This window comes from Paroedura picta, chromosome 17, assembly GCF_049243985.1.
Source record: "Paroedura picta isolate Pp20150507F chromosome 17, Ppicta_v3.0, whole genome shotgun sequence".
NCBI lineage: Eukaryota > Metazoa > Chordata > Lepidosauria > Squamata > Gekkonidae > Paroedura > Paroedura picta.
Genome location: NC_135385.1, coordinates 17,766,997 through 17,778,514, shown reverse-complemented (window position 1 = coordinate 17,778,514; position 11,518 = coordinate 17,766,997). Strand labels below are relative to the sequence as shown.

Below are 11,518 nucleotides of genomic sequence, written 5' to 3'. Positions count from 1 at the left end.
GAGCAGAGCCCCAGGTACCTTACAGCTGATCCTGACAGCTGCAAGGAATGAACATTGGGGGGGGGTGTCCCTTTGAGCCTGTGAAAAAGGAGAGGTGGTGCACCTGTCATCAGCTGGTTACTCTTCAGCTGTTGCTAATGGGCACTCTGCCCACTCACTATCAAATGACCATATCCTTTTGGTCTTTTAACTTTGTATAACTCGGTCTGAACGACTGTAATAAAGTTTGAACTGAACACTCCAATTAAATGCCTCCAGTCAGGCAAGAAGGGGTCCCGGGTGGAAAAGGTTTAAGCCGTGAGCTAGATGGATAAAGTGACGTTCCAGCGACGAGGACCCCAAAACCAACCCGGTCGCCAGGAAACAGCAGCCATCCTTTGTGATCTATTACATGTTATATACCAGTTATGACTCCTTGTTTTTAAATGGTTGAAAAGGTTTTAATGCATTTTCCCGGTTCTACGTACACCACCTTGGGATGTCAAGTGAGGGGCGGTAGAGAAGCCCAACGAAAAAATAAATAAAAATGCTGGGTGGCAGTTCCCTTGGAGCGCTTGTCAGCTCCAGAAATGAGTGTGCGCCTTCAAACATGCTCCAGTGGTTGGTTGAGGCAGAGATCCCATTTCCTTCTTTCACGGTTTTAAAGACTCATCTGGATTTTATTATTTTGTGACTGGACCCCATTTTCTACTTGTGCCTTGCATCTCTGTCTTGCATGCTCGTCCTTTTCCCCGGGGTGCTCTATGGCTGACGGGAACTAGCTTGAAATAGCATCTGCAACAAGATGCATTTTGCATGCTCGAATTAGGTCATTTGCTGTGCGCGAGCACATCCAGCACCTAGGTGGCTTCTCTGACAGGAATGGCACGATGCCGAGGTGCCTGAGAGTTCTCGTAAAGGAGTGATTGCAACTGTGGGGTGGTAAGTGAATTCTCTCCAGGCCAGGCTGGATTCCGGAGCTTTTTGGTGGTGGTGGTCGTGGGGAAAACCTTGGGCATGAAATTGGGGTGTTTGTGGGTGGGCAGGAAGTTGTGAGTTCCTGCATTGTGCAGGGGGTTGGACTAGATGACCCTGGAGGTGCCATCCAACGCTAGGATTCTACTAACCCTTAACCCACTCCTGGTGCTGAGTTGATGGAAGACTGAGAAGTCATAACCTGCACGGTGCATGGGGTTGGACTAGTCAGGGGTAGTCAACCTGTAGTCCTCCAGATGTCCATGGACTACCATTCCCACGAGCCCCTGCCAGCACAGTCCTCCAGATGTTCATGGACTACAATTCCCACGAGCCCCTGCCAGCATGGTCCTCCAGATGTCCATGGACTAAAATTCCCATGAGCCCCTGCCAGCATGGTCCTCCAGATGTCCATGGACTACAATTCCCACGAGCCCCTGCCAGCATGGTCCTCCAGATGTCCATGGACTACAATTCCCATGAGCCCCTGCCAGCATGGTCCTCCAGATGTCCATGGACTAAAATTCCCATGAGCCCCTGCCAGCATGGTCCTCCAGATGTCCATGGACTAAAATTCCCATGAGCCCCTGCCAGCATGGTCCTCCAGATGTCCATGGACTAAAATTCCCACGAGCCCCTGCCAGCATGGTCCTCCAGATGTCCATGGACTAAAATTCCCATGAGCCCCTGCCAGCATGGCCCTCCAGATGTCCATGGACTACAATTCCCACGAGCCCCTGCCAGCATGGTCCTCCAGATGTCCATGGACTACAATTCCCATGAGCCCCTGCCAGCATGGTCCTCCAGATGTCCATGGACTACCATTCCCACGAGCCCCTGCCAGCATGGCCCTCCAGATGTCCATGGACTAAAATTCCCATGAGCCCCTGCCAGCATGGCCCTCCAGATGTCCATGGACTAAAATTCCCAGGAGCCCCTGCCAGCATGGTCCTCCAGATGTCCATGGACTAAAATTCCCATGAGCCCCTGCCAGCATGGTCCTCCAGATGTCCATGGACTACCATTCCCACGAGCCCCTGCCAGCATGGTCCTCCAGATGTCCATGGACTACAATTCCCACGAGCCCCTGACAGCATGGTCCTCCAGATGTCCATGGACTACAATTCCCATGAGCCCCTGCCAGCATGGTCCTCCAGATGTCCATGGACTACAATTCCCATGAGCCCCTGCCAGCTGACGCTGGCAGGAGCTCATGGGAATTGTAGTCCATGGACATCTGGAGGACCCCAGGTTGACCAGCTCCCTCCCAGCTCTAGATGTGCCCCCGAGGCTTCCCAGAACTGCTGCATCCGGGTGAGCAATGCCCGCCCTCCTCCCCCAGCCAGCCAGCCACGCAGCAGGATCTGCAACAGGACGCGGCCGAGCAAACAGGTTCAAAGGAGGAGCCCTTCGGAACGTTCCATTCGGGAGAAGAGCGCGGGGGAGGGGAGGGCGAGCGGAGAAGACGCACCCCCCGGGGAAAGGGTTCGACCGCTCTCGCGCGTGCGCGTGAGGCCTTGCGTCTCCCCGCGGCGCGCGGGCGCCGAGCCCCGCCCCCGCCCCGTACGGGAAGCCGGAAGGCCTCGCTGGTCTCCTAGGTGAGCGGCCGGAGCTCCGCCCTCCCGCGGCCTGGCGCTTCGTCAGCGCTGCCAACGTGGAGGCGGCCGCGGCGAAGGCGGAAGCGCCCCGAGCCTGGGCAGCCTCCGGCCATGGAGAGGTCCTTGGAGAAGGTCAGCGCCGGCCCTGCCTGGCGGGAGGGGGAGGCCCGGGTCGATTTCCTGCGAGGAGGGGGTTGGCGACTGTAAGCCGCTTGGGGAGGGAGAAAGCGGCATACAAAGGCCAACTCTTCCTCCTCTGAAAACCCAAGGGGAATGGTTGAGCCGTTTAATAATCTGCGTGTGGTGCCTTTTTTTTTGGGGGGGGGGGAAAGCGGCATATAAAAGCTGACTCTTGTTCTAAAAATCAAGGGGAATTATTAAGCGGTTTAATAATCTGAGTGCTGTCTTTTGGTGGGGAAAAAGCGGCATATAAAAGCCGACTGGTAGAGAAAATGAGACATGTGAAAGCCAACTCTAAAAATCTAGGGGAATTATTAAGCGGTTTAATAATCTGTGAGTGCTGTCTTCTGGTAGGGAAAAAGCGGCATATAAAAGCCAACTGGTAGAGAAAATGAGACATGTGAAAGCCAGCTCTAAAAATCAAGGGAAATTGATTAAGTGATTTAATATTCTGCAATTTCCTTCTTCTGGTAAAGAAAAAGTATTGTATAAAAGCCAGTTCTTCTAAAAATCAAGGGGAATTGTTAAGCAATTAAATAATCTGTGAGTGCTGTCTTCTGGTAGAGAAAAAGCGGTTTATAAAGCCCAATTCTTCTTCTAAAAATCAAGGGGAATTATTAAGCGATTTAATAATCTATGAGTACTGTGGAAGTGTAATTTTTGATGGTCTTTATAACCTGTGCATACAGTTCAGGACATGGGATGTGCTTCCCCCTTCCTTTCCCTGATCAGATGACCTTCCCAGCAACCCTGTGAGGTAGGCTAGGCAGTTCTGAGGTGCAGCCAGAATGGTTGGCGTGGAGGACGGGTCATGAGAATATCAGGACGAGGGAATTCAAAATATTTATTGTGATTATGTTTAGTGTCATGGGGGATGGCTCTTAATGCATACAGTTTTCAGCCACGGGATCCAGAGTAGCATGCCGTATGCATTGCAAGCCACCCCCCATGACACTAATCATAATCACAATAAATATTTTGAGTTCCCTCAAGTTCCCTATATTATTGTCCTTATATTAATTAATTCTGGTGTTAAAGTGTATAATTCAAGGTGCCGTTGGACTCAACTTTGTTCTGTTGCTTCAAACCAACATGGCTATCTACCTGAATCTATAACTGTCAAATGCTGTGTTCAATGTTACGATTACTCTGAACGTTAATATACATATACTTTTCTACCAAAGAGTGCAGAATAGTGTGTGTGATTTCCCCCTCTTTTATCCTCCAAGCATCTCTGAGCGGTAGGTTGTATTATTGGGGCAGTGGGTGTCTGTCTGCATGGTGTAGTAGTTAGAGCAGCCCTTATCAGCTTTTTTACCATTTAGAAACCCCTGGAGCTTTTTTCAGGCTCCGAGAAACCCTGGAAGTGCTGTGATTGTACAGAATATGATTGTACAGCTACCCAGGTCTCCCCTCTTCCCACCCCCTCCAGGCCCATCATTGGCCATTTTGAGAAGGGGGGGGGACAGGTCAACTTGAACATATATGGTCATATCACACAATGAATGTTTAACACATTTTAAAAATATATATTAACATTTAATTAACTTCTATCCATTCAGGAAGGCCTTCCCGGCCCATCAAGAAAGTGCAGGGTTTCATGAAAGCCTGGATTACAGTGTCAGGCTAGGATCTGGTTCAGCTCCCTCTTTTGCCATGGAAGCTTGCTGGGTAACTGAGCCAGCCATCTACTCTCAGATTGATTTACATCACAGGGTTCTTGTAAGATGGAGGAAAATGTAATGGTGCGGGCCACATTGGGGTATAAATGTCGGTGGGATATAAATGAAGCAAAATAGGGAAAAACTTGCAGCCAAATGTTAGAACATCTGCTTGACAGATCATTAAGACCCATCATAATTGTCGAATTAGTATTATATTGACCAGTCTTGTGGCGCAGAGTGGTAAGGCAGCAGACATGCAGTCAGGAAGCTCTGCCCATGAGGCTGGGAGTTCGATCCCAGCAGCCGGCTCAAGGTTGACTCAGTCTTCCATCCTTCCGAGGTTGGTAAAATGAGGACCCAGCTTGCTGCTGGGGGGTAAACGGTAATGACTGGGGAAGGCACTGGCAAACCACCTCGTATTGAGTCTGCCAAGAAAACGCTAGAGGGCGTCACCCCAAGGGTCAGACATGACCCGGTGCTTGCACAGGGGATACCTTTACCTTTAATCCTCTAATTGCTGCTCCATCAAGGGAAGAGGCTTCTCCCCAGGATCCCTTAGACCAGACTTCCAAGTAGGCTATCAGATGCGTCCTTCATGATATATGGCCCATTGAACAACATGAGCATTCTCCTGTATTGTTGCTGTACTGAGGAGAGGGGGAACAATTCACATTGCTGGATTCTTTAGTCAGAAGCACCTGACCGGTTGTGTGTGTGCGAATTCATAGAGCTATTACCTATAAAGAATAAACTAACCTGAGTAAGATGGATCTGACACCTTGAGAAACAATCTGGGAATGGGCCAGCCGTAAGCAGTTTAGACTGCTTCAGAGTCCTGATTCAAAATATCTGACATTTCCAGCTCTGAGAATCTCTGTAGAGATTAGGGTGTCAGATATGTGTGACTTCCTGCATTCGGAACTACATTGGCTACTATGCATCCATTTTCTGCAGGGGAACCGATCTCTTTGGAGCTGTAATTCTAGGGGATCCCCAGGTCCCACCTGGAGATTGGCATCCCCAATTACAGTCCCAGAGAGTTCTCCTTTCAAAACATCCGTTTTCTCTAGGGGAACTGATCTCTTTAGCCTAGAGCTCTAGTATCATCACTTTGAAATATTTCTCTGCTGTGTACGGGAGATCTTCCCGTTCGCAGCGAGTTACTTGGATGGTTTCCAAACAGTCGCTGTAGTCAAGTTGCAAAGAGGAAAAAGAAAAAAAAATAGCTTCAAGGGCAAAAGGCATATAAACACAGCAAGTCTTATCTCATCCTTGTTGTATTATTATTTACTAGCAGCAAAGCCCGGTGCACTCAACGCTAGAACCAGGGAGGCTGCCCTGACCACAGCGTCCCTGGCATGGCACCAGCCCTGCTCCCTGGGCCATTCAGAGGTGGCTTCAGCTGCCCTGACCTCTCACCCCACACGGGACCACACTAGATAGAGGCTGAATAGCCACCTCACTGAAAGGCTGATTCTGTGAATTTAGGCAGATAGTGAGTGGGTGGGTGGAAGGGATTATGCCAGGGTTTGGCTCTTGTGGCCCTTTCATGCATGCCCAAAGAAATGCCAATCGCCACCTTGGGTTCGGGAGGCAAATTTCCTCCAAGCAGTGGTTTTGGCAAGAAAATGCAGACTTGCTCGCCAAGAGAGATGAGCAAATTTTCAGACACTAAGAGTTCTTTCTTCCCGAAGCTGGCCTGCATATGCTCAGTCCTAATCTGTGCCCACTCAGAAGCCAACCCAGTAAATAACAGTTACAGGCAAGTACAACCTTGTTTCGGACAGATTCATGGAGGAGAGATCCATCAGCGGCATCTGGCCAGCTCAGAACCAAAGAGAACCTGAAGGGGGAATAAAGGGGCCAGTGACTGTATGATAAAATTTGTTGTTAGAATACCAGCGCTAGGAGACACGATAAAAGGAAGGCCTCTGTGCCCAGTTGCTGGCCCTCCAGGGTAACTGTGAGACAGGGTGCTTGACTAGTGGCTTCTCTAGTTGAAAAGACGTCAAGAAGCAGGTCCTGAAAAATACTCCATGCCTGAAGCCCAGGACAGCAGTTGCATACTGGAATTGTGCTGGAGGTATAATTGATTGACTGGGTGTAAAAGAACGTTGAATGTTTCCTCTCATTCATCATTCTTTACAAGAATGGCAGCTTTTAACTGGGGGCACACCAGACATGGCCAGATCCAACAGGGCTTTTCTTATGAAAATATTTTGGGAAGAGGCAGCTTTCAGCAAGAAGTCCCCAGAGTACGACATCCCTTGTGTTTTTCAGTAAATAGGTTTCTTGGATATTTATATTACTTATGCAAGTGAACCAATTGCATGAACCGATTTCAGGATGAATTTGTTCCCAATATCTGTATCGAGTATGTGTGAAAGGGAGCCAGTGACTAAAGAAGCCCTCTATTTGTTTCTGGCTGTAAGTTTTCCTTGTCCTACTTCCAGAAGAGATTTAGACATGGGGTTTTCTGACCTCTGGGGATCAACATGCAGAAAGCAGCCCACCAAGGGCACTTTGGCACAGACGGCCAGAAAGTGGAAACCTGGTGGCCATTGCTTCAGTGGTTGCAGTCCTGTGTGTTCTCTTTGAGATTTCTTTCTCTCCCCGCCCCAGTTAATATCCTCCTTGTCTGCCAAATCAAGAATGCCTTCTGGGGCCACTGCGTTCAACAGAGGCATTGCATCAAAATCACAAGATTTCATAGTCCTGCAATATATCCCATTGGTCAGACCACACTTGCAGTCCTGTGTGCAGTTCTGAAGGCCTCTCTTCAAGAAGTACGTGGACAGATTGGAGAGGGTTCAGAGGGTGTGATGAGAATAATCTGAGGCCTGGGGACCAAACCCTATGAGGAAAGGCTGAAGGGAATGTTTAGCTTGGAGAAGAGGAGGCAGAAAGGGGACATGATGGCTCTCTTTAAGGATTTGAAAGGTTGTCACTTAGAGGAGGGCAGGTCTCAAGTCTGTTTGTCTCCTTCCATCTTACTCCAAATGTATAAGATTAAGGTGGGTAGCTGTGTTGGTCTGAAGCATCAGAACAAAGTTTGAGTCCGGTGGCACCTTTAAGAATAACACATTTTATTTCCACTGTCATGATCCTCAGATTATTTCATAGTCTGAGGAAGAGTGCTTGCACTCAAAAGCTCACGCCTTCAATAAATCTTTGTTGGTCTTAAAGGTGCCACTGGACTCTGATTTTATTGTACATTTTATTCAAGTGTAAGCTTTTGCGTGCAAGCAAATCTTCAAGTCTTCAAGCAAAGGTTGGAGACACACTTTTCTTGGATGCTTTAGGATGCTTTGGGCTGATCCTGCGTTGAGCAGGGGGTTGGACTAGATGGCCTGCATAGCCCCTTCCAACTCTATGATTCTATGAAATGTCTTCTAGCTTGTACATGAAAGATTATTTGAAAGGTTGTCACTTCGAGGTGGCCAGGGAATGGTCCCTGTTGTGGGGAGAGGAAAGGGAAGGCGACTGTAAGCTGCTTTGAGCCTCCTTCGGGTAGGGAAAAGCGGCATATAAGAACCATCTCTTCTTCTTCCTCTTGCCACAACCCTTTAATACAGTTCCTCATGTTGTGGTGGCGCCCAACCATAAAATCATGCAAGGGTTTTTTCGCAGAAATTAAACCCAAACTGACCAATGGCATGAAGATCCATTGTTCAGGATTGTGTATAAATTGGTTTCCCCCCCTCCTCCGGGGTTTCTCCGTTCAGTTCTGCCTCTTGTCCCACCATGCCGATCTTGCTCTTTTCCACTGCTCCAGACAGATAGACGCTCTGTCTCGATCTACCCCGCAAGGCTGTTGTGTGGATGGTTCCCCCACCCCTCCCAGACAAGCTGCTTGCCCTGCTGTGACCCCTCTGAAAGAGTCGTTCAACCCCAAAGGGGTCCCAACTCCCAACTGGTGGTCCACCAGAAAAGCTCCTTTGCCTTTTGCTATAAATGCCTGTACTCAATTAGTTCTCAAGTAACTCATGCTGTCTCTCTAACCCAAACTGCCGTAATGGTTTTAATTGTAGCAAAACCGAATTGTTACAACGAGGACTTTAAAAATAAATCCTACCCCTTTACGTTGACAGCAGGCTGAGCAAGTCAGCCTCTTGCTGGCTTGAATTAGGTCTCCGTTTCAGTATCCAGAGCTGTTATTGTCTTCTGCGACATTATTGAATTTTAAAAAACATTCACTCACTCAAAGACCAACTGCATCTATTTCACACCCCCTTAAAAGTTAAGCAACACCTTCAAGTAAATATTTTAATTTTTCATGCAGGTGCATCATGTGGCGTGGCTGCCAAAGCCAGCTTATTTTAATGGTGCCTGGTATCGGGGTCACAAAAATGAGTCAGATTCGTGGGCCTCAGAATCTGATCATCAAGAGTTAGGAGGAGAAAATCCCTCATACTTGGGCTCAGATATCAACATTTGACGTGCCTGCCACCCAGTTCTGACATGAATTAAAGCACATCTCCGGAGTTCAGTGACAAACCCCTTCAGAAATATTGGGACATTTTGCAGAGTTCATCTATCTGTTGGCTTTCTTTGGTATACGGTGGGGTTTCCGGTGTCTAGAGAAGGGTGGCAGTTTGTAGGGCTAACATGACTATTCCATGCTTAACATTGCAGATGGTCGACACTACCTTAGCAGAAATGGGGAAGAACCTTAACGAGGCCATGAAGATGCTTGAAGACAATCAGAGGTATTTGACAATGGTGACCAAGCACAATCCATCAGTATTGCATGGGCATTGTGGGACAGAACTGTCTCCTTGGTGTGGGACAGGCCATGGTTGGGATTAATATTATTTTGTTCTAGCAAAATTACAGTTTTTGTTTTCCTTCCTGATTTATACGTACCGCATGTTTGCTGTGACATACGATATACACCTAAATATGAACCGTCAGCTGTATGATAGCAAATTACATATCTTTTAAAGCCATGTGCTCTGTCAGATCACCAACATTTGCCCATGTGATCCATGCAAATGCTGACCCAGACACGGGTACGACAGGTACCACCAGGGAATTCTTTAGATCTAACCTTGCAGCATTCCCTCTTGTGCCGACTTACTTTCTCCCACCTACATGCCCTTTATTCATGCAACAGTATTATGGTGTTGTGGAAGGGGGAAGAGAGCAGAATAGAAGCAACTCATAATATTGCGTGTTCCAAGCAGGAAAGCAGAGGAAGATAATGAAAAGAAGTACACCAGAAAAGATATTCCCGGCCCCCTTCAAGGCAGGTAGGTAACCGTGTGGGTTTGTCTTTATCGTTGCTGCTTAGAGAAACAAATGTATGGCTATTTTTCTTGCATCTTTTAAAGCTCCTCTATGACGAATAAAATGAGCCTCTTGTGGCGGAGAGTGGTAAGGCAGCAGACATGCAGTCTGAAAGCTCTGCCCATGAGGCTGGGAGTTCGATCCCAGCAGCCGGCTCAAGGTTGACTCAGCCTTCCATCCTTCCGAGGTGGGTAAAATGAGTACCCAGCTTGCTTGGGGGGTAAATGGTCATGACTGGGGAAGGCACTGGCAAACCACCCCATATTGAGTCTGCCATGAAAACGCTGGAGGGCGTCACCCCAAGGGTCAGACATGACTCGGTGCTTGCACAGGGGATACCTTTACCTTATGACAAGTAAAACGGAGTCAGATCACGGGGTATGTGGCACTGGAGCGGACAGTTGGCTTTGTTTGCTGCGAGCAAATTTTTAAGCCCTAGAATTTCTAGATCTCATTGTCAAATAAGGTGTAATTGCTTGCATATCTGTGAACACGTTCCTCACATTTGTGGAAAGATAATTAGCATTTTCTGGGGTCTACAATTTTGATTGGCTGTGAGGGGAGGAAAAAACCCCTCCCTCCTCCCTTCAAAGCTGACCCCTGTCTATTTCCCCCTACAGGGCAACTCTGAAGGGTGAGCGGTTGAGGCTGGGAAAACAGCACAGGGAGGAAAAGTTTAAGCACACTCAACCTGTCCGGTGACCCCTGGCTGTAATCAGGAACGGGAAGGGGTCAGGTCTGCTTTGATCCTTGATGCAAGGCAGCTTACTCTCCCCCGCCCAAAACCTGCAATTCGGCATCCTTGCCCACCTATCTGCCAGGATTTCCTTAAATCACACAGTGAACTAGAAGCCTTATGTGATCTAGAAAATAGAGGAAGTCATAGAGACATTCCTGTCCAGGTTCTTAGAATCGTAGACTACCAGAAGCTTGCCAGGGTCTTTCACATCATCTACCACCTGGTCCTTTTCATTAGGGATGCCACAAATTAAGCTTGGGATCTCCTGCATTCAAAGCAAAGCAAAGGCTCCACAAGTGAGCCACATTTCCCCATCTTATCCATTTGGTGCCTCAATAATTGTGAAACAGCCTTGGGGGATGAACGGTCCGGCCTCTCCAGGGCCAATCAGGGTGCAGCCAGCTGCACCCTGATTGGCCCCGCCCTCCCTGTCCGAGTTGGAATAGGGCCAATCAGGGTTCGATCACTGTAAACCTGTGGAAAAACACCCTTTAAAATTTTCTTCCTTTCTGTAGTGGGCAAGACATGGTGAGCATTCTCCAGTTAGTTCAGAACCTTATGCATGGGGATGAAGAAGAGGAATCGCAACAATCCTACAGGTAATCATACAGGTGCTCTGCCAAAATATTGCCTGCGAGTTTTCACTTACTGGCTTAGATAATTTGTGTGCTCGTTTTCATGGATGTTTGCAGAGCAGCTAACGAAATCATGGGTGAAAATGTAATAGAATGGTGTTCACTGCCAATCCGAATTTCTCATTGTGCTCGAGTTCGTTGCTGTTTTTCAGTGAATCATTCCCACCTTTGTGTTTGATGTTGAATAACTAACTTCTGTTTGGGTCATGAGGGCAGAGTTTCTGCTGGAAAAAGAGGTCCCAGGAAGCAGCACCTCACCAACCAGTGGCCAGTTTTATGGGTTTTGAGAATGCATTTCACCAAAATATTTTGCAAATGACAGATGGTTGTTACCTGAAACGTACAGAAAAAGCTATGATTTTTTTTTAAAATCTAGTTGATTTTGAAGGGCAAGACTTTGGATCACACAAAGTTTCCTAAGAGTGTTTAAAGTCAAGAGAGAAGGAAACAACTCTGTTT

General features: G+C 47.9%; 1 protein-coding gene across 5 annotated transcripts in view; it reads left to right on the top strand.

The window, feature by feature from the left end:
• The first annotated feature begins 858 nt into the window (after positions 1 to 858).
• The window catches only part of PDXDC1 (pyridoxal dependent decarboxylase domain containing 1), a 35,770-nt gene continuing 25,110 nt past the window's right edge, over positions 859 to 11,518 (top strand). For 2 of the 5 annotated variants that reach the window (XM_077316141.1, XM_077316145.1), the window contains exons 1-4: positions 2,480 to 2,684; positions 9,032 to 9,105; positions 9,580 to 9,648; positions 10,940 to 11,023. In XM_077316141.1, the coding sequence (XP_077172256.1) occupies positions 2,664 to 2,684; positions 9,032 to 9,105; positions 9,580 to 9,648; positions 10,940 to 11,023 (248 nt within the window). In that variant the 5' untranslated portion in view covers positions 2,480 to 2,663. Of the gene's footprint in view, positions 922 to 2,479; positions 2,685 to 9,031; positions 9,106 to 9,579; positions 9,649 to 10,939; positions 11,024 to 11,518 lie in introns of those variants that run through there. The other 3 variants (XM_077316143.1, XM_077316142.1, XM_077316144.1) reach the window with 3 other exon arrangements.